Source organism: Hippocampus guttulatus, chromosome 12 (genome assembly GCF_054856545.1).
Source record: "Hippocampus guttulatus isolate MCC_2025c chromosome 12, RoL_Hgut_1.0, whole genome shotgun sequence".
NCBI classification, from domain to species: Eukaryota; Metazoa; Chordata; class Actinopteri; order Syngnathiformes; family Syngnathidae; genus Hippocampus; species Hippocampus guttulatus.
The window spans coordinates 18,028,312-18,051,847 of record NC_141272.1 but is presented as its reverse complement, the minus strand read 5'-3'; the positions used below and the strand labels follow the sequence as shown (position 1 = coordinate 18,051,847).

The 23,536-nt window shown below is 39.4% G+C and overlaps 1 protein-coding gene across 3 annotated transcripts; it reads left to right on the top strand.

The window, feature by feature from the left end:
• Positions 1–1,983: 1,983 nt before the first annotated feature.
• LOC147197712 (porphobilinogen deaminase-like) lies at positions 1,984–23,530 on the top strand. Of its 3 annotated transcripts, XM_086125244.1 has the most exons (15): positions 3,054–3,144; positions 3,237–3,290; positions 4,179–4,251; positions 4,987–5,036; positions 6,496–6,551; positions 6,850–6,927; positions 8,244–8,321; positions 8,420–8,495; positions 8,714–8,827; positions 9,178–9,216; positions 9,305–9,424; positions 11,694–11,747; positions 13,917–14,003; positions 15,376–15,550; positions 19,807–20,444. In XM_086125244.1, the coding sequence occupies exons 1-14, from the start codon at positions 3,115–3,117 to the stop codon at positions 15,547–15,549; spliced, it is 1,083 nt and encodes a 360-aa protein (XP_085981370.1). In that variant the 5' UTR covers positions 3,054–3,114; the 3' UTR covers position 15,550; positions 19,807–20,444. The 3 variants fall into 3 exon arrangements, with proteins under 3 accessions (XP_085981371.1, XP_085981370.1, XP_085981372.1); XM_086125245.1 differs by lacking the exon at positions 3,054–3,144 and adding an exon at positions 1,984–2,192 and having other exon boundaries at positions 15,376–20,444; XM_086125246.1 differs by lacking the exons at positions 15,376–15,550; positions 19,807–20,444 and adding an exon at positions 23,398–23,530.
• The last annotated feature ends 6 nt before the right edge of the window (positions 23,531–23,536 follow it).

Here is a 23,536-nt window from a genome sequence, read left to right as displayed (position 1 = left end):
TAGTATCCAGCAGGTGACAGTGGTGTTCTGGTTTTGCCTGCTGCATACCTGTTCCTCATTTGAACACAGACAATTTAAGGACTTCCAAACTGACAATTGACCGTTGGATAATTCGCCTTGCAACGTTCACGCACAGAGAGCTATACTGTCCAGATCACGTGTAATTGTCAAATTTTAAAGTCAAGTGTGACCTCTATCTCCTGGGTAAAAAACTGAATGGAATGTTTGTATGGGTAGATCCTGAAAATTAATTCCCTAATTTCAGGAAAATTATCATCTTCATCACAATAAGGCATTTCCTTTTACCACAAATACTATAGGTTTTAAAAAATTACCCGAATTCATTTAGAATTAATGAGTATTTTTTTTCACTGTTAATGGTGACCTGATTTTGTTAGTGGCACGATGGGCCGTTTTTACATGAAAATGATGACAATAAAAAACATCCCTTACAGGTGTTTTTAATGAACTGCTGAAATGGATTTAATAAAGAGAAATGTTTTGAATAAACATTTTTTAATTTGTCTTATTTACACACACTGTATGGAGTTTGGGTGGACATATGAATTTCTTAAATTCTATACACTCAATAGTGTCATTATTCCTGCACTGACAAGACTACATTTTGTTGGTTTAACACACTGTTGGGTGCTGAATTTTTAACACATTATAAAATGTTATTTTAACACTTGTTACTGTGGATTAATATAGAGACTCTGCCGGTCGTTAACATTAATACCCTATGGTGCTGAATTAACACCAGCAGATTTGCATTGCCCATATATATTATCCATCACATAAATTACATTTGCGTTGTTCTTGTTAATAATAAATCAAACCCACTGATTATAATAACAGCAACAATAACAAAAGTAGGGTTTGCTTTTCATTCAATTGTTGATGGTTTTGTCAACATGATGCAGACACATTTTGCAGAACGCAGAGATAATGTACTTATTGCTTTAAACCGTATGCTATACCTTTTTTTCATTTTCGCCGTAGAGACATAAAATAGGAGAGGCAGCGAAACCAATGGCTTCAAGTTAGGCACGCTTATGAATTGGCAACGTAAGATGGCGGGTAAGAGGCATTGATAGTCCATTCATATATACGTCCGTGAGTGAAACATGAAACACGGAAATGACCTCGAGACGCTTCAACGACGTTAGTGCTGGGAATTCCGGCTCTTTTTAGAGAGCCGGTTCTTTTGGCTCGGCTCACTAAAAAGAGCCGGCTCTTTCGGCTCCCAAATGGCTCCTCTGTTTTTTTGTTGCTTAAATTAATTTACTACCAAAATAATGCAAAATTATGTGTAAGATGAATTAATAATGTAAAGAAATATACAGTGTATCAAATATTTATTATTTATATGGCTTGATTTATATTCTTCTGAACATACTCAACATGGAGTACAACATGGGAGTGCTACAAAAAATAAATTACAAAGTAGAAGAACAAAGACCCATCTCAAAACAGGGTCAACAAAAAGTTCCAATCTCTGATTGTTGTATATTTAGAAGCTTTTAACTATTTACAGTAAAACAACATAAGTAAGTTTTGATTACCACACAACAAATTATGAATTAAAATTTGATATTGGATATTTTAACCTTGCACAGTCTACACGCTGCCTTTGAACTATCAATTAAGTTGAAATTAGTCCAAATTTCACTGCATTTCCTATCCATTTTTTCGCCTTTCCACCGTGTTGTTTTTTCTCTGTAGCGCTATCGAGCTCTCTCTCGTATCCCTGTCTCTCCTGTTCGTGTGCTGCTCACAGTGTGCTGCTGTTGTGTCTAACTCCTCCCCCTTCTCTTCACTGCAGCGTGTGTGTGTGTGTGTGTGTGTGTGTAACCCTCCCCTCCGTCTTCTACCACGGATCTTTCCCAATCACGTGCGGCTTTAGCCAAAGGAGGGGAAAAAACAGGATAAAAAAAAAGTCGGCTCCTATTAGGAGCCGGCTCCCGTCGTTCACTTCAAAGAGCCGGCTCTAAGAGCCGGTTCGTTCGCGAACGACACATCACTAAAGACGTCACATTCCTCGGTCAAGAGGAGCCATGCAAAATGAGCGCCGGACTTTTGAAGGATTTCCTGTCATAATTGACTCTGCGTACAGCTAAACGCGCCGCAATTTTTGGAAAATAAACACAGATAATCAGGCCCATGCCATGACGGAAGAGGCGAACTATACGGTAAGTTTTATATAAATCACCACGCGCTAACACCTTCTTTTTAAGTAGAGGGAAACTAGCAAAGCAAGAATTCAATTGGCTGTGTGTTACCTCTTTATTTTTACTGAGTAAATGATAAATAAATCTTGAATTTTGAATATTGAGCCACGCGTGAAGCATAGCCATTGTCGAATGGGTTGAGCAGGTAGTATTTCCGTGTAAACTCGACAGGCGGCGTTCCAATTGGCCAATGTTGATGTCTGTCATCGATTACGAGCTCAACATTGGACCTTGAGATCGAGAGGGGTGGTATGAAAAAAGTTGACAGCAGATTACGAAGTTTTTGGAATTTGTGAATATATCGCGTAATTGGCTTGAATAACAGTAACAGTAAAACAATAATGAACAACTATAATGTATTTACGTACGTAATACAATGGACACCTGCATTTAATTTGTGCATGATGAATCGTTTTATTAACTAGGAAGCGATCGAGATGTACTCAAAACTAATCAACTTTGTCTTATTCAAGTTTAGTTTTCTGTAAAGTTAAATGATGGACAGCTAATGTTTGTGCGGAGGACACTTTATTTTTTTTTACAAAGTAATAATTGATCAAACAGCTTTTTTCATGTTCTCGTTTGTACGAACCTTTCTTGTCTTATTGGTAAACATTCAGAAATACAGTAACTGATACTATATGTATTAAAACGCTTTGGACCACACCTTATACACTGAGCTGCCCCTCCCTGCTTCGTCTAACGGACTCAATGGACCGGCCCTTATCTCTCGGCAACAGGGATGCATCAGGGCGGAGGTTCTGTGAATGAGGGCTTGTCTTCTTAACAAGACTACTGTTCACCATCTTGAGGCTTTTAGCACAGGTCCTTTCTACGAGACAGCAGGCAGGCACAATAGATTCTCCAGTTCACAAGCAGAATTATGGAGGAAGGACAATTCAAGTACATCACGGTTAAGTCAGATTGTGGTTTATAGATGAGGTGTATCGATGCCACATCTGCGAAGGTGTGTGGATTTTTAAACGTTCTTTCTTAATGTTGTAGAATGGGGATGGAAGAGTCAGCCGTCTCATCCGGATCGGAACGCGCAAGAGTCAGGTACAGTATTGCATGGATTGAGTTATATATATTTAACCATGGAACACAGTTTGAATGCTTTTTTGATATCAATCTCAAGGTCCATGTACTAGTACCCACTTTGTCCTTACTTGTAAGACAATTAACATACTAGTAAAATGACTAGATCACACTAGTAGAACGACTGTGTCTCACCAATAATGTTTTTCCAAGACTTGTGCCACCTTGTCCTACTTATACGCAATTACACCTTACTTGTAAAATGCTGTGCTTCACCAGTCACATTTCTACACCTGACAAGTAAATGTTTCCTGCACTAGGAGCATCCTTATCAAGGATCCTGAATGAATTGAGCCATTTGAGCATGCATTTGGTATACTTTATATCTAGTTTACTACCACTAGTAGGGCACATGCGGCAGATTGTTTTCCGAACATTCCCATAATCAGACATTTCCAAGCATCTGCTTTTACAAAATACTTAGCAAAATAGTGATTAACATTTTTGCCTATTTTATGACATGTTCTGAACCAAACCAGTAACTGTATCATAATTTTACTTTATCATTGTTCATTTTCTGCACTGTCAAAATAATCATGAAGATAATTAACAGATTCATTGATTATGGTAGTAAAATAAGTGTGTGTTGCAGTACATGTAGTTATTATGTGCTTAATAGGTTTGGCCATATCACACTGAATTTGGGGAGTCTTTACTATTTCACAGTAAGTTCACCCATCAGATTTTGGGGCATTAGATGTTGGAGATGTGTAATGTAATGTTTAATTTGAATATTTCCATTCTAGGTAGTGATTGTATGACAGCCAGCACCGTGCACTGTTTCCGTTTCATACAAGTCTAAAACGTATGGTGCATTAAAAACTCATACAAAGCATCGTGTTCTTATAGTTGGCTCGCATTCAGACGGACAGTGTTGCAGAAAAACTTAAAGAGCTTCACCCTGACATCCTTTTGGAAATTGGTAAGAATCATCACTTCAAACCTTTATTGTCCCTCATGAATATTAGTATTTTTTATTGTTGTTGTTGGGTTTTTTTTGGTTTACTATTTAATGTTAGATAGAAGCACCGGACTTATGTGCAGACAGTGTGGTTGTTTGTGTCGGAGGGGATAAGGACCGAGACTTGCCACAAATTGCAAAAGTAATTGACGTCTCTAAAAAAGGGGTTATAATGTCCTGTGGCTGTCACAAGATGGAACCACTTTTGTCCGAATGAAGCCCCTCAACTCCAATTTGTTTTCTTAGCACCAAGATGCCACCAGAAAGAGCCAAGGCAAAGCTGCACAAGAGCAAACCCACATACAAGTGACAGTCATTTCATGAACTTATCACTAATTTGTTACTGGTTACCGACGTTACTCGAGTATGACAGCAAAATACGAGTAGCAGATGTGTCAAAATGATGCGATGGTGAATATGGTAATAATGACAGCAAAGAGATATGAAAAATGATGGCAAATCGTCACAGTGGACGCGGACAGAGTAACAGGAAAGACACGACTCTCATGGTCCGGCGACCAGTCCAGGGTGTAACCCACCTCTCATCCAATGTTAGCTGTCGACTGTAGCTCAGCTGCGAGTCTAATGAGGACAACGGTACTGTCTAGAAAATGGTTTGGTTGGCCAGATGAATTAGCAGTCAAGGATTCGCATTCACAAGTTATTTACCGACTTGTACTCTCTTCTCTCTTTCAGTGGCCATGTCAACAATTGGGGACAAAATTCTTGACACGGCTTTATCGAAGGTAAGGCTTGCCATCAGCGTGCACATGAAAACGTCCTCAATGAGATCTGTTTCCAAATGGCAAAATGAGAAGGTGTGAACTCTTGAAGCTCGCTTGCTTGTCAGATGCTGCCTGTAAGGCAAGGGATATGTGAACAGTCCAGGATACAAACAGTCCGATAAGTGGTTAAGAAGTTTAGGCGGGCAGTAGGCGCGGGACACCCTGAACTGGTTGCCAGCCCTTCACAGGGCACACACAGACGAAAAACCATCCGCACTCACACTCACCCCTTGGGACAATTTAGAGTGTTCCATTAACCTGCCACGCATGTTTTTGGGATGTGGGAGGAAACAGGAGTACCCGGAGAAAACCCACGCAGGCACGGGGAGAACATGCAAATTCCACACAGGAAGGCTGGAGCCACACACATAGAACGCAGCATCTCTGCACTATGAGGCCGACGTGCTAACGAGTCGACCACCAGGCTGCCTGCCCCTAAATATAATACTTTTTTCTTAATTAAAATATCAAAGTGTTCCCCGTACATTGGTATTTAGCGTATAGCAGGTGCAGTGTTTGACTCCCTGTTTCATGTTTCATGTGTGAAGCTGTTCATAAATGAAAATAGAATAACATCAAGTATTGGCGGTAAAAAAATGGATGGATGGATCAAGCATTGATGACCCGACTTGACTTTCTTTGCATTCTTAACTGTCGTAGTTGTCATCAAGTGTGTCAAGAAGTTAGTTTTCATAGAGTGCATCGTGGCTAACTGTTTGATAACTTGTCAATAAATGTTGGCAGATGTGCAGAGGGAGATTACAGTTTGTGCTTGGGGTGTGACGCTGTTTGTGTTAAAATGAAACGCTTGTTCTTTTTCTGCTTCTAATTCTTTAATTGCTCACCGGGCTGAAATCTCAAGATACGCTGACTTCTCCCGTCAAGTCACCCATGACAGCATTTCAAATCTCTGAGGATTTTGTGACTGGAGTCGGTTGCCAGAAATTGCAGCAAAAGAATATGTCATCACATCAGAAGGCACTGACCGAATCCTGAATTTTTGTGAAGTTCAATTTAAAAGGTTGTCATGTATCGGGGGTCCTTGGTTTACCAACGACGCATCACAAACTAGTTTGTACTGAGTCATAAAAAGATGTCGTCACGTGGCACAAGAAGGCACATTTAGTTTGTGCTTTTTATTTTTTGACAGTTTTTTCATTTGATTACTTTATAGTTATGGCCCAGAAGTGTTTTGTCTACACATACTGTATATTTACTGTATTATGACTTAAACTAAAGGTATCGTATGGTAGTGATAAACTACAGCCCATGCTGACTTTCAACATCAATTTGGGTTATGTTGCTACTGTACAAAAGAAAAGAACTTCATTGTAAACCAAAAACCCCTCGCATGTGACTTAAAATCATGGCAAATCAAAAGCCTTTTTTGTTTGTTTGTTTGTTTGTTTGTTTAATACAGATTGGAGAGAAGAGTTTGTTCACTAAAGAGTTGGAGACTGCTCTAGAGAAGAATATGTGAGTAGTGTTGGCCAACTCAACCCTGGCGCCACTTTTACTGGGCAACCGATGGCCTGCACATAGCGGAAGGATGCAGGTTTATTGCAGCTGGAGCTTGTTCAATAGTTACTCTCTGAATGAAATTTCCAAGCAGTACGTGGATGAACGAGAACCGCTGAAGCAAAACCTTTCATTTCACCCACATCTTGAGTTGAAGCAGAAGTCTTCAAAGCATGCTGACACTTGTGAATGGTTGTATTCTTCCACAAGGAGATGGAGCTTGTCTAACATGACTGCATCCCTCTGTGTGCCGCAGTGTCGATGTGGTCGTCCATTCACTGAAGGACCTTCCCACCACGCTGCCTCCAGGATTCACCATCGCAGCTGTGCTCAAGTGAGTAACACCTCCCGCAGTGTGTGATTCCTTTAGCGTCTTCAAGTAACCTTGCATGCCTTTTTTTTGGAATGTGGGAGCTGGTAGAAAGTCGGAAATACCTGTACCAACCCATGCAAGCACGGGGAGAACATTTAAACGTCACACGGTGGGACACAAGATTTAAACTCCTAATTTCACCACTGTGTGCCTGACATGCTAACCACTATGTCACTGACCGTGCTGCTCTAAAAAGAAATCTGCTCTAAAAAAAAACAAACAAACAAACAAAAACCGTGTGTATCTGTACTATGTTGTAGCATTCGTAGTGCTGAACAAGTACCGCATTTTCCACACGATAAGACGCTTCGGAGTATAAGGCGTACATTCAATGAATGGCCTATTTTCAAACTCTTTACATATATGGGGCGCACCGCATTATAAGGGGCATAGAATAGAAGCTACAATAGTGGCTGCGGTTCCTTTATGCATCCACTAGATGGAGCTATGCCAAAAGGAATACAATACAGCTTTATTTATATTGAGCTTTCACAACTGCTGTAGCAGTAACAAAGCGCTTTACAGAACATTTCAAATACTACGTCCAAGAAATCTGAATATTGATCCATTTACAAGGTTATTAGGTGCGGAAGCATTCAATTAAGAAAATTGAATGCTTTGAGGTGCGCCTTAGAGTGCAGAAAAATACAGTGATCGGTATTCAAATCGAAATCGCAATATAGTAGAGTACAGTGGGGGGAAATCATTCTAAATTTTTATTTATACATACACACACACACATTTATCTAAATAAGAGTGTCTTAGATAGGTTCAGTGCTGAAGAATTGCAGTTTACATTTTGTTTTGTGAAACATGAAATGTTGAAGTGGGAAAGCCAAAGATTTCTTTGCATTACTGTTCTAATCGGATGTTAATGCCACAGTTGTTGTCATTGTGAACACTTAAAAGACTGAAAGTGTTAAGTAAGTTAACGACTCTAATTAAAGGAGATCAATGATAAACTGTCATTCATATTAATTCATGGTTCCTTTGCCTTTTTTTTGTTTTTTTTAGCGTAAGCCTAACCTATCGGACCAAAACATCCATATTAAATTTGAAATCTCTATATGGTAATACATTTTATGTTGTTGACTTTGTTTGTTAAAAAAATCCATTGGAAGAGAAACCTGGAAAAAAAATAATTACATCACAATTGCAATATTGCCCAAAGCAATAGCCACAGTTTTTTTTTTTTTTTTAACTACCGGTACCTACACTGAATTCAAGTTTGGAGATTCGACTATACTTAAGTGTTGTTTTCTTTTGGTTTCTTTCAGGAGAGAGAACCCCCACGATGCTGTCGTCCTGCATCCAAAACATGTAGGGAAAACATTGGAGACTCTTCCAGAAAAAAGGTACACCCTACCCGCTAAATCTCCGCTCCATGCGGTGTGGTCACATGGAGAAACCCCCCCCCCCCCCCCAACAACTTCATGCTGTGCGTTTTTTGCAGCGTGATTGGAACCAGTTCACTGCGTCGTGCTGCTCAGTTGAAGAGGAGATTTCCCCACTTGGTGTTTAAAGATATCGTATCCTGTTTAATGGCAATATTGGGCTTTTCAATTGTGTACACGTACCATTCACATTAAGTAGAACCACACTAATTACCATGTCGATCGATTCGGATTTACCTGACGACGTCGATCAAAACAGAGCATTATTAGAAGTGTATCGAGTGTACCTGAAGTAGTGGCCAGGAAGGGATTGTTTTGTCTTGGCGCTGTCTTTCCTAAGCGTTCCTCTCCAGCGTGGAAACTTGAACACAAGGTTGAAGAAACTGGACGAAAAGGAGGATTTTGCTGCTATCATCCTTGCTGCGGCTGGTCTAAAGAGGATGGGTTGGGAAAACCGAATCAGCCAGGTTCCAATTTATTTACTATTATTATTTTATATATATATTTACTAATTTTTTTTTTAATCACATCTCGCCACCTCTAACACAGTACAAGTACTACGACATTAGTGTGTTGTGTAAAATGATCCAGGTTCACATCATTGGTTTGAAAATTATTTACTGACTACAAATAATGTCATCTTTGTACAACTGTCTATGTCAGTGACATCTAGTGACAGGCAAAACATGCTCTTCCACTTGGTACAGTAGTTGTCTGCGAGATTTTTTTTCTAATGTGAAAAATGCCTTGGCGCAATCAAGTTTGGAAACACTGGTCTAGTAAGCCGTCATCGAACATATCGTCTGTCCTCTGCTAGATCTTGGAGCCCGAGGATTGCATGTATGCTGTCGGACAGGTGGGGACAATCTTGCTTGAAACGTGGATTTGGTGGAAAAGCACTGGTTGTGATTGCAGCGTCTTTTTTTTTTTTTTTTTTGCCTTAGGGCGCTCTGGCCGTGGAGGTTCGAGCCAAAGACAGAGACATCCTGGAGATGCTGTCTGTACTAAACGACACTGACACTGTGCTGCGCTGCATAGCCGAGAGAGCATTTCTCAGGCATCTGGTAGGCACGCTACAACCACACACACACCATTTCCAATGTACAGTAGAACCTTTGTTCTGTGGCGCTGGTTGACTTTCAAGTTGTTCTTATGTAGTAAAAAAAAAAAAAAAAAAAAAAAAAAAAAAGAAATTCCACAGAAAATAATGTGCACAGACCAAGCTCTGAGTCTCAAAGTGTGGTACTTGGACTCCCATGTACACTGCCTATGTACAGTTAAGTTGGGCTTAACTTTTTGAATTTAATTTTTAAGAGCTGTTTGTTCTTAACCTTTCATTGAGGTACAATTTGACCCAAACATTGAGGTGCAAATCATTTCAATGCATTATTATTTAGATTGAGTTTTACTACAATATTTTAGGGCGGTGATGTGTTTAAAATGTGCTTAGCGTAACGGTGGTTTACAATAATATTCAATATATATCTAGGCGTGTTGGTCGACTGGTTAGCACGTGGGTGGGCCTTACACTCCAGAGATCATGGTTTCGATTCTGGTCTTGGCCTTCCTGTGTGGAGTTTGCAGATTCTCAGCGTGCCTGTGTCGGTTTTCTCCGGGTATTCACGGGAATGGCAGGTGAACTGTAAACTCAAAATCAGGGGTGCCCAACCTTTTTTTGACTGGAGATATACTTTTCTAGCAACCAAACTCCCTCGAGCGACCCGTTACAGCACATGAATACACGCATGAAATATGAAAATCTGCGAGTACGCAGGTGCTGAGCTGCGGACATGCTTAGGTTGACTGTAAAACTCTTTCTAGTTTTTGATGGCCTTGTCAAACTACACGACATGTGCATGTGCGTTGCTTCTTGCGTTCAGACCGACCCACACTCCAAAAAAACAAACCAAAAAAAATAACTAATTCTGGATGGAGAGGGCAGTATGGACTGTTTATTCACCAAAAATAACTTGAGGTAACGAATGTGTTTTATGAAGAGCTCCACATTTGTTTATCAGCTACTAGCTTTGCAGTTCATAATAACATGAGTTGAAATGCTACGTATACTTTCCAATAGTTCCCCTTTTGTTCAGGGCACTTTTTAAATACAGGACTGTACACAACATTGTGATGGTGTGCGCCATGTCCAGTCTTACGTCATAAGTAGGAGGGAACGCTCTTCCTATTTGTCAATGCCGAAGAAGAGAACGAAAGACGACTTGGGAGGACTATGCTCCTGTATTTTAACGTTGGTCATGGCAGTGTTAGTGTAAACAGATTGAGAACCAGTGGTTGAAACGAAGAGCCTCAACTGACTTCACGTTGTTTCCTTGGTGCCAAGATTCCACCAGATGGCGTCAAAGCACTACCGTGACAGTTTTGGCTCGAGCATAAAAACAACGAATAGGGCAATTTGTCAACCAATAACGGATCGATTCCAAAAAAACATCAACGAATGCTCAACCGGCAATGGTTTGAGCAACGTTTTAACTTTCCTAATTGCAGTTTCAAAAAGAAGTGAATCCCTCTGTAGTAAAATGAAATATAATCAGAGCAAAGTAAGCGTAGTCATAGCACATAATAATAATAGTGTTCTGTTGTATTATTGTCACTTTATGTTACATGCTCTGAAAAGCTATGTGTTCGGGCTGCAGCTGTTGTGAAAGCCCAATATAATAAAAATGATATATTTCAAAGGAATATATTGAGCAATATTTATGAATTAAGGATTAGGATGAGCAACAGGTGGATAAAAGTTTTTGTCATAGCAATAAATTAAAACCCTCAGTAAAAAGCGTATTATACAAGATTTTGTGGGTCAAACTGAAAAACAAAACCAAAAAAATATATCTTAAAAACATGATGTGCTCGGAAGAAAGATTTTGAATGAGCTTCAAAAACACGTTTTGTGACACAAAAGGCCATCTCTGATCGAAATTTGCTGTTGACTCGTGCTGGCTTTTGTGTCAATTCAACCCCATTCAACATTTAACGCATCCCAAATGAATGAGTGGGGCATCTCTTCTTATTTTTCCGTGTTAATGTTAATCTAAAATAACATTGAACTCAAATGATTACACATTTTGCTCGGTCCTGTTCTGCTGGACATGAATTCACAAAGAAACCAAAAGAAAACAAAAATAAGTACCGTTAGCTACAGGATATACCGTTGCTGAGTTACCGGTACTCCTTCAGATGAAATCTCACATCACCTTTGAGCTTTTGTTTGGCCTTTTGAGGGATATTTTTATCCAAATTGTGCCAATTTTGAGGCACTCCGCTGGATATTGACATCCTTGTCCAATACGCTCCTCATCTAAGTGTCATTTGTAGGAAGGGGGCTGCAGTGTTCCTGTGGCTGTGCACACAGAGGTGATAGACTCGCAGGTACGTTGTGATTTGTTGTGCTTTGTATTCTGTTCTGCTTTTCCTAATTGACGTTGCGTATGCACTGGAGCCAATCGCAGCTGCCATTTAGAGAGAGGCGCGATACACTCTGGACGGGCCGGCAACAGCCAATCGTCGAACTTTAAAAACCACATGAAATCTGACATCACATTGGCGAGAACATTTTAATCCTGTCGAACAGTGGCTATGCAAGTATCGAGTCCATAAATTCCAAGTTCAGATGAGATCAAGAGTAAACCTTCGGACAGAAAAATATTATTTTAAATACCACAAACTTAGAGAATTTTCATTTGGACATTCGTTTTCAGGAATAAAAACATAGTTGGACTCGGTCGAGTTGAGAAATAAATTTTGCGAGTCCAATGGTCCGACATGTCAGACAACAACAAAAAAAACACCTAGTCTGGATTTCAGACAGTTTTGTGGACATGCAAAGTCATGACAAATTGGGTAATATTTTACGACACTGTATTATTTAAAAAAAAAAAATCATGAACACACAGCACCTTTTTGAAGCCGCCAAAACAACATTTAACTTGCTAGGTATGAATCATTTTGGGTTTTACTCTATCCAATTGCATCTAAATAAATTGGAATATCATGGGAAACTCTTTTTTTTAAAACTATGTATATCACAGTTCAATTTATTTGTGATACTATATGATTTATAATAGACACAGTGATTTTCCTTTTTTAAATTTGGATGATTGTTGCTTACAGTTCATGAAAACCAAAAATTCAGCATCTCAGGAAATTTATATATAACCAAAGAAACAATAAATTTGATATGAATGAGTCTCGGTGCAAAAGAATATTTTTGTGTATTTAATTTGTGTAATATGAGCTTTACTTTTTGAATTGAAGTACTGCAATAAAATAAGTGAACTTTTCTTCGAGTTTACTTTTGTTGTTTATATTGAATGAAAATGTGAAAGCTTCCCAAAAAAGGTTATCTCATGAATAGAAATCAGTTTACAATAACCACTATGCATTTGTTGTTAATCACCGAAAGTTATCCAATCTACATGTTATATACCAATGCAATTTAATTTCTATTTTAGTTCATGGTGCAGGTTTTGTTTTTTGTTTTTTTGGTGACCATTTTTCACACATAAGAAACTGCCACCGACTGTCTCTGTTAGGGCAGTAATTGACTCAATTCAACTGTGTTTATAGAGCACTTTCAAACAACTACCGCTGTATACAAAGTGTTGTACATGGAGCAAAAATCATATATACAACATCGGCACAATAGATTAATAACAAAGATAGTAGAAAGCAAAAAAAAAAAAAAAGTAAAACTAAAAATCAAGTCTCATGCTTAGTCAAAAGCCAAAGAATAAAAATAAGTTTTGAGACGAGTTTTGCCTAACGTTCAGCGGGAGGTAATTCCAGAGAGAGTTTCCCCTCTGAGCCTCCACTTAGTTTTTGAATAATGTCTGGCCCGCAGACCTGAGGCAACAAGTACGTAGGGGTGAAGAAGCTCAGAGAGGTAAGGTGGAGCAAGGCCCTTTAAAGATTTGAAAAACAAATAATAGGATCTTGGAAAGAACTCTAAAATGTATAGGGAGCCAGTGAAGGGATGCCAAAATGGGAGTTATGTGCTCCCTCTTACGAGTACCAGTCGAGAGGCGAGCAGCGGCATTCTGGACCAACTGGAGATGCTTAATGGAGGATTGGCTGACTCCAAAGTAACGTCAAGTACAGCAATCCAGCTGGGATGTAACGAAGGCATGAATTACTGTTTCAAAGTGCTCATGAGAAAGGAGAGGCTTTACTTTAGTCAGCTGCCTAAAATAAAAGAAGCTGGATTTAACAATTTGCCGATCCAATTTAAAATCACTGTCCAGTTTAAGACCCAAGTTTGAGACTATTGTTTTAAGATTAGGAGCCAGGGGCCCCAAGTCTACAGAATGGGATGTACAAGGGCCACTGGGACCAAACGCCATTACTTCTGTCTTCTTTTCATTGGGGGGGGGGGGGATAGTACCATCCAGATCTTGAAAGAGCATCTTTTTTGCTCAGTGGGACATAGATGACAGTCATCCGCATAGCAATGGAATGCAAGTAGCCTTTATTTGGTTATGAAAAGCAGTTCCCCATTCAGTAAATAGAGGATGTTAAGCTTTTGGTCTCATGTGCCCACAGCTCTACTTGACAGGGGCCGTGTACAGCCTGGACGGTTCGGACTTTCTGAAGGACACCATGCAGACGAGCATTGCTACTACCCATAAGGTAACGTGGACCCCACAATCATTATACCTACAAGATATTCCTCCCCTTTACATTTTGAAATCCGTGTCTGACCAATCAATGTGTTTTAGTAGTAGTCTGGAAAGCCATTTTACAATTTATTTCACTTATTATTATTATAAATGTGGCGCTTAATCCTCATGCGTGGGACATTTCATTCGTAGAACAACCGCATGGTACTCGTCAGGCAAAACTGCATGAGTTGACATCCCCCTCACTACTTGTAGTAATAGTTAAGGGCTTGATGTGAACTAAAGTAAACCCATCGTGCACCCCTGCAATAAGTGAAATCTGCAATATAGAAATACACTTTTGAAATATTCCTTAAATATATTTTTACAGCATTTCAGTTTTTTTTCTTTCGAGTTGAAACACTTGAAAATACTCCAAAAACATTGAACGATATTTAACATGATTAGAGAGAGACCAAGGGAAATTTGATAGGATAAATATACAAACAGTGTGTTGCATTGGAGGTGTCACACTTCATCGACAACCAACCGAGTATCAAATGAATCGACTACCGTTTTGATAACCAAGTAATCGCTTGGCACCGTGGTCAAACTTAAACAAAAACGGACTGAATGTTTTTGTGTTTCATGAAAAGAAGACATTTGCAAACACCTGCTTTTACTTAACAATCAGTCTCAACAAAGTTAGTGACATCAGTCCCTCTCGTGCGATATTGCTTGATTATTATTCTGTCCTTTTTTTAATCACTAAACAATACCAAATAAACAACAATAATTGGTGAACAATTTGTAATTGGGGAAAAAAAAATTTTTGGAATACACTTGAACGGAACATAGAATTGTACCCAATATTGTATTTGACTAAAATAGTAATAATAATAATATTCTACAAACTTATTGTCTTACAATATATACATCAATAATTATGCCCAAGATTAAAAATAAATAAATAACAAGAAATAATCATAAATCAGCTGCATTCTGAAGGCATCATGACGACAGTGGCGGAAAGTGGAATTACACCCAAAAACAACAGCAATGGTGAGTTATTACAGAACCTGCGATATAGTGGGGTTTACTGAAGCAGAATATTATCATGTGACCAGTCGTACGAGTGGCACACAGTTGGCAACGTTTGCCTCACTAGCATGTACAGTAACACACCAATAGGACTCGTGCATCTTAGTTGTTCTCCTGGTGCACAGTAGTCCAGGGCCGTAGTGGAAAACCACAATTAGTAGGACATACCCGTTCTTCGAGTGCACTCAATTGTCCTACGTGGCAGCCACGAAGACACCACAAATGAATTCATCAGAGTTGAAACTTTGACCAGCTACCACGGCGACCATTTTGAGCGCTTTGTAACGAAGCGGCTGTTCCAGGGGCAGGACGAAGTGGACGAGCAGGTACAGCGTGTGGGGGTGACGGTCATCAAGATCTGCGGCGGTTCACAGGACAATGCCGAGCGCCTGGGGGTGGATCTGGCCAACTTGCTCTTAAGCAAAGGAGCCAAGGAGATCCTGACGGTGGCTCGACAGCTCAATGATGCCAGATAATGTACGCACCATTTGGTCCATCGTCACGGCAATCCGGTTAGGTTGTTCACAGGCCTCCGTAGTGTTTTGCAATCGTACCGCCGTAAAACAACTTTTGCATTCATACAGCCATAAGACACCTCACAAAGGCCAGTTGTCACGAAAAGGATGTCTTAATTCAATCATTATTTAAGGTTTAGGCTCGTAATGCAACAGGTTATAGGTTGGAACTACAGTGTTTTTAATTTAGTTTCATGTTCTAGTTATTATTTATGACTACTGTGAGTCCGATACTCATAAACAATGTTCCCTCTAAGATGCGTGCATGAGCATTTGCACACTGCTCTCACCTTGGCGCTGGCGCACCACGCACGCACGTTACTTTTTCACACTCATTTCTCCCCTGTCTCTCCGTCAACAAAAATTAAATCTTCATCAACAAGACTTACGAGAGAGAGAGACGAGATAAGACCCAACGAAAATGCTGGTGGCGTGACGATAACGAAATCTATCATTCCATATTGTTGGCAAATACAAATGAGACTGAATGAGGTTTACAAAATAAAAACCATGCTAAAATGTCTCTGCATTTTCGTTAACTCAAACGAGACGTGACAAAATGTCATGTATGTCAAGAAATATCAAGTGTTATTTCTATTTCTGTTCTCCCTGGGTCACGGGGTCATTTCCTCAATGCCAATGAGAAAATATAGATGTGCCCGCAGGTGAGTGAGCTTGTTTACCAGCCAGTTGAGTAAAACCACCCGTGACTGAAGTCCAACTTTGGACCTGAATTTGCCACCTCTGCTAAAATGTCATCCGGTCATCAAGGACTAAAACCAGACTACAATGTTATCCGTTATTCGTCAACTAAAACTAGACTAAAATAGCCATGGACAAGTCTGACTAAAATAAGAATAAGACGGAAATAATCTGACTTTTAATTGCCTAAAACTTGACTAGATTAAACACAAGTAAAAGTACTAAAAACGAAAATGACTAGACTAAAACAGGCTGTCAAAATCAACACTCATTTTCACCCCAATTTCATCTACAAACGGGACACCACACCATTCCTGCTTCGCTTAAAGTTTGAGTAGCGCAACGGAGGGTGCAAGCTCAGTTGTTTGTCTGTGGTTTGAAGCAAACAGTCAGAGCCAAAAGTTTTGAGAATGACACAAGCACTGGTTTTCCCAAAGTTTGTCGCGTCAAGTTTTCTGTCGCGTTTTCAGATCTTTCTGTCAGATGTTATGATGATAAACTGAAATGTAATTACAAGCATTTAATGAGTGTCAAAGCATTTTATAGACCGTAACATTAAGTTTATGCAAAGAGTTAGCATTTGCAGTGCTGACCCTTCTTTTTCACGACCTTTGCAATTCACCCCAGCAGTCTGTCAATTAATTTCTGGGCCACATCCTGCCTGATGGCAGCTCATTCTTGCACAATCAATGCTAGCAGTTTGTCAGAATTTAAGAGTTCCTGTTTGTTGACCCGTTTCTTGAGGATTGATCACAAATTCTCTGTGGGATTAAAGTCTGGGGAGTTTCTTGACCTTGGACTCAAAATGTTGATGTTTTGTATTATGAGCCACATAGTTATCGCGTTTGCCTTGTGGCAAGGCGCTCCATCATGTTGGAAAAAGTATTGTTCCTCACCAAATGGTTATTGGATGGCGGGGAGAAGTCGCTCCTGGAGCATGTTGTGCGACCATTCTGGATTCATGGCTGTGTTCTAAGGCAAAATTGTGAGTGAACCCAGTCCCTGGGCTCAGATGCATCCTATGCGTGAATGGTCTCAGGATGCTTTACTGTTGGCATGACACAGGACAGATGCTAGCGCTCACCTTTTCTTCTCCCAACAAGGGTTTTGTGTCCCCGTCCCCCCCGATGCCCCATACAATCGGAAAGGGGGATTTATCAGACAAAATGACTTTACCACAGTCCTCAGCAGTCCAATCCTTGTACCTCTTGCAGATTATCAGTCTGTCCCGAGTGTTTTTATTATTTTTTTTCTGGAGAGAATTGGCTTCTTTGTTCTCCTTCCTGACACCAGGCCATCCTCCAAGTCTTTCCCTCTCTGTGCATGTAAATGCACTCATACCTGCCTGCTGCCATTCCTGACTGAAGTTCTGTACTGGTGGTGCTCCAATTGCATTGCATTATAAGGCACATAACATAGACGCTACAATAGTGGCTGCGGTTGTATGATGCATTCACTAGATCGAGCCACGCTACAGGGAATACAATACAATACAGTGGTACCTCTACTTACGAACGTCTCTTCATATGAAATTTTCAAGTTACAAAATGCCTCAACAGGAAAATATTGCCTCTTGTTACAAACGAAATTTCAAGATATGAAAGGTACAAATACAGTATGGGCTCCTCCTCGCAGCTCAAGAGTTTCCTGAACGCAACATACTTGAGCTGCTCTACCATTGGCTATTACCGAGCGTCTTCCTGGCATCCCATTGGCTAAAAGGGACCTCTACCATATGTGTCTATGCGTGTAGATGGATAGATATGTGTTTATGCAGCATCCTCGTTATTCGCCCCTTGGGCCATGAGGCGTTCCGATAGTTTTACGTAAATGTGAATCACGCCCACGATGCTGTTTGTCTTGGACATTTTCGAAGGATTGTTTAAAGCCAACAAAAGCAAATGTCCTTGGATCGGTTCTTTACAAAACGCCAGGCAAAAACCACTTCTGAGAGAGAACGTGGACTAAAGAGGGCAATAAATTATGAGGACGTAGTTAGAAGTTAAATGATCATCATCTTTATTCTTTACTCTATTCCAGTGGTTCTTAACCTTGTTAGAGGTACCGAACCCAAACAGTTCATATGCACATTCACCTTCTTTAATGGAAAATAAAAATATGGTGGTTTTTACAAATTCAAGACATTAAAAAAACACACACATTTATTAAAAACAGAAAAAAAAGTAAATAAAATTACATGGCCTAAGTATAGTGTTTTTTTTTTTTTTTTAATTGTATGACGTACTATCACGACAGTCACACAAGGACTACTGAGCGAACTAAATTTCCCGCAGCACTGATTGCACAAGCAATGTGATGTGATCATCTGCAACCAGCATTGGCCAAGCGGGCATGTCATAACTAATTGACGTCTTGAGTCGGGTGTGTCTTAACCTCCATGGCAGAGGCTCCGTCGAACCCCTGAGACCGATTCACCGAACCCCTGGGGTTCAATCGAACCCAGCTTAAGAACCACTGCTCTATTCTTTGTATTTTACTTTATGCACCACTCTCATTTATTGTGCAATAATCTAATCGTAACATGTATTTGTTACATATTTTGATGCAGTTTTATGCTTTAGAAAACATTTATGTCTGAATTTTGGGGGGACTTGGAATGAATTAGGGCATTCATATGGAAAACGCATCTCTACTTACAAAATTTTCTAGTTAAGAAATTTCTTCCAGAATCAATTAATTGTGAAAGTAGAGGTACCCCTGTACAGCTGTACTTATATAGAGCTTTCACAACCGCTGCAGCTGGAACAAAGCGCTTTACAGAACTCGTACTACTTCCAAGAAATCTGAACATTGATCCACATACAAGGTGCATCGGATTATAAAGCGCGCTGTCGGCTTTTGAGAAAATTGAATGCTTTTAGGTGCGCCTTACAGTGTGGCAAATAGGATACATGGAAATTGCCATCATAATAAAATAGGCAGTAGACTGTGAAAATTATTATGTTTCATTCTCAAAACTTTTGGCCACGGCTGTACATTGACACACAGACACTCCCTCACAATCACCAGTGACGGGATGCGCCGGATGGCAGGTGCTAAAATAAAAGTAACAAAACTGGGCTGATTTCATTCATGTCACAAATCTCTGTCTCACCAACTGTTATCCCCTTCTGCATTCTTTCAAAATAATACTTCCGCCTTACAGGAAGTCAGCAGGAATGTTCGCGATTGCGGACAATTTGTCAAATAAACTCGTCGTCCTTTACAGGTGGTTTGAAATGTGTTATATCATACTTACATCACTTGTTATGGTCTCAGGTTTTATACAGGATACTGGTTTGGTCCAAGGAATACTCAAGGGAGTTTGTGTGAATGCTCAGAGGCGTAGAAAATTAGAGGGAACATTGACTTTAAATATTCCAACTTTTAGCTATAAAAAAAGAACAAAATTAAAAGTTGCATTTTTTAAATTTTAACATGCAAGTGCTGTACTCACAACACCATCAATATTTATTTTGCATGTGTGTGCTGATTGTCATTGGTTATCCAAAACAGCCTTTGCCAAATGTTTTAAGCCACCTCCATCATCCCGCCAGTGACGTCCCCTCAAGACACACTCCAAAAATTCCCCAAACTTCACAACAAACTCATTTACAGCCAATGAAGGTAAACCTGCAATTTGACTGAAAAACTCAAAACACAATATCTGTTTCAATACATTGCTACATTGTCCCACACGGTCCAGTAGTGGAGAATTATAATTTTATTATGTGGTCGGGGAAAAAGTTTTGATGTGTAATAATTATTCTACTGGACTATTACACGTTTCATGTCACGTACCAAAAGGTGCACTAGTTGTGGAATACTTGTCATAAAGGCTCTTTTTTGATTGAACGCGTGCCGTATGAATAAGATACGGTCATTCTGCCTGTAGTACACTGCGTTTGAAACCACAATGTGTTTTGTTTGACAGTCTTTATTCTAGTGTTTCATTTTACCACTTGAGTTCAATGTGAGTCCTCTTTTCAGCTTTAAATGTTAACTTGTTTATTTGTACAGTTTCACAGTACACAGTGTTACATTTATAAGCTATTACATTTTTAATTCCCTCAAGCATCTTTCTGTTTGGTTTGCCCTGGTGTGAATGCAGCATCTATTTAATTCATTGAAATAAAGTTGTGTGGCATATTTTTTTCGGGTGTCCAATGTTTTTTTTTTTTTTTTTATACATGCATCTACATTCAAACGATCACAATGACGAAACTAAAGGCAACGCGTCACAGATCTTGAAGTATTCCAGGTAAAAAATATTCATAGCAGCTAAAGAAAGAATGGTCAGTAGACCGCCAATCATTAACCTTGCAAGGCAGATCCAAGTTGGGTGAACCTCCTCAAAACAATTCATATTGGGGCTGTAGATGTGGCTCAGTAGCGTGTATGGCCTCCAATTACCTGTATTCCCTACACCACTAAAGTGGTCCTACAATTCCTGCTACCGCTCACTTAAAAATGGTGCAACGATTGTCTGCACCAACTGCACAACCGTCATCGTATTGTAAATATCGCACCACTGATCACTTTATTTCTGCTCGATGGGTCTGCACATTGTCGCATAGCCGTCAATTGGGTGGTACTATGGCCCAATGGTACCCTGACATCATGAAAAGTCTTTCTATGGTAATATGTATATATATATCTTTGTTTATCGGAGTTGCAATCATCGGGTAGTTCATACTACTGGAGACAAATTCCTTGTGTTTTACACAAAACATACTTGGCCAATAAAAATGATTTCTGAGGCAGAGCTACAGATGAGGAAATATAATTTCACACACAAATAAAAGGCCATGCTGAAAATAAATATTCAAGAATAGCAAACAAACATTTCACATGAATTGGAATTTTGAATATAGAGGTGTAAATTTCCCCAGTGTGGGACAAATAAAGGATATCTTATCTTACTCCCTTCTACAGTCGATGCAAAGAAAACCATAATATGGACAAACAATATCAGCACTTTGCACAACCTAATTCTGACCCCCCCCCCCCCCCCCTCCAAAAACTACCATCGGATGATATTTCAAGCTTGCATCTTCAATCAAAAATAAATATGTTGTACAAATTGTTAATATGTCCAAGGAATAAATGTAATGCATTTATGTAATAATATATGATACTTTTTTTGTTCTACAAAATTGCTGATATGTCCACGGAATAAATAAAATGCATTCATGTAATACTATATTATCCTTTTTTTGGTCCCAGAATTTCCTCCACAAATAAATGTTAGTTTATCCAAGACGGTGAAAAATTCCTGACACGGAGAGATGCAAGATTTGCCATTTGAGGCCATCATTAAACTAACTGTTGAATCTACAAATTATGTAGTAGAAGAAATGAATGTAAAAAAAAAAAGTATTGTCCATAAATAAATTTTTTGGAGAATGAAAATATTGATCTTATACAAAAACATAAGTGTGATTAGTTAAAGTAGGCACGTGAGCATCTACTGTATATCTAAAAAGAAAGCGTGAATATTATATATGAAAATACAAATAACCTGAGCAATCCCCCAGCCCCCACCCACCCACACAACAAAACAACACCACTGTGTCCATTTTAAATAAAATTATTTTGCTAAAATTTGTTTGGAATGAACTTCTTTGTGCTGAGAGATTCACTTCCACTGCCAAAAGGTTTTGGCTGTCAATCAAGTGCGGTGTGGATTTTTTTTTTTTCTGTACATTGACTATACTCGGATATCGTGGAACCTCCAATGTGGAACACAGTCCATTCAAGCTGCTCGGCTTCCAAGGTGTTTTGATTTCAACACAAAAATAGAAAATAATACAGAGTGAATAAACTGTACAGGTGATTCATAACAGAACATTATAACTGTCATATATGCTGATAAAAAAGAGTCCACCCCCCCTGGAGAAAACCCACACAAGTGCGGGAAGAACATGAAAAATCCACACAGGAGAACTGAACTTGCTGGACCTCTGCGAGGCAGACGTACCGACCGCTTGGCCACCGTGCTGCCATTAGTTAAGTGCTCGAAGAGTAAAAATAAACTAAAATGAAATAAAAGAACGCGTTAAGCTTTTCGGGAAATGTATTTTAAGCTGATCATTAACCATTGTGCTTCCAGCTATGTGCCATTTAGTTTATATTTAATTAAATGCTTTGCTTGTATAGTACGATGGAGCAGCCTCACCTTGCCATCGTCGCAATTTGAACCCTTTCACGCCCCGTGTACTGTAACCCGATAAAATGATAAACTGTCCATTGCAGTGACCGCTGTCCGTGAAAGGGTTAAATTGATTAGTTGGTTCAGATGTTTTAATTTAAGTGGTACTGCTCTCAAAACACACACACACACACGCGCGACCAAATACTAAAGCGCTAGTGGCTTTAATCTCCGTGATTTTTAAAAAAATGATGGTTTGAACTACTCCTTTTTAAACTTTACCTGTCGTTCGGGGCCTATTTTCCCCCAAACATGTTGGCTAAACTAAAAAAAAAGGCTGTTTCTTTTATTTCAGTTGGGCCCAATTTGGGGTGTACTCACTTTTGTTGCCAGCAGGTTAGACAGTAAAACGGTAGCTGTGTGATGAGCTATTTTGAGAGGACAACAATTTACCTTGTTCTAAAAGCTGCGCCCTGACTACTTTCCGTACATTGGGGCAGAGTGTCATTTCATCAATGTTGTTTTAGGAAAAGATATAAAGTAGAATAAAATGGATACAAAAATGTGAAGAGTGTACTCACTTTTGTGAGACACCGTATGTGAGTATTTGCATGGAAACCCGAGTCTGGAATCCACGAGCAATTAACATGTCAAGCATGAAGCATGGTTGCACTCCTACGTCATCGACACGCGATGATGGGAAGAGGCACTACAAAGCAACAATGGTGGAAGGGGATGGGCCTCAAAAAAATGTGTTGAGAAAGAGACAATGCTCAAATTTTTTTTCTCTTGATTATCTTACATGCTTGTTGTAGAGTTCCTGCTCACAGTTTTATTTTAAAAAAAAAAAGTGGTGTCACAAAGAGAATGGAATTACTGTGTATGAATCTTTTTCCCCAGTCACAGCCGTCCTCATTAGTTATTATTAGTTCTTATTCCATATTTTTTTGCTTTAGAAACGATGCAAACGGTGTTGACGGAGCCAAGTGGAACCTCAAACGCATCACGACGCCTGATGTTAGACAAGATTCAACTCGGCGAGCATCTAAATAATTCACTCCACAACCACGTTTAGGTTTTTTTTCCCCCTTGACT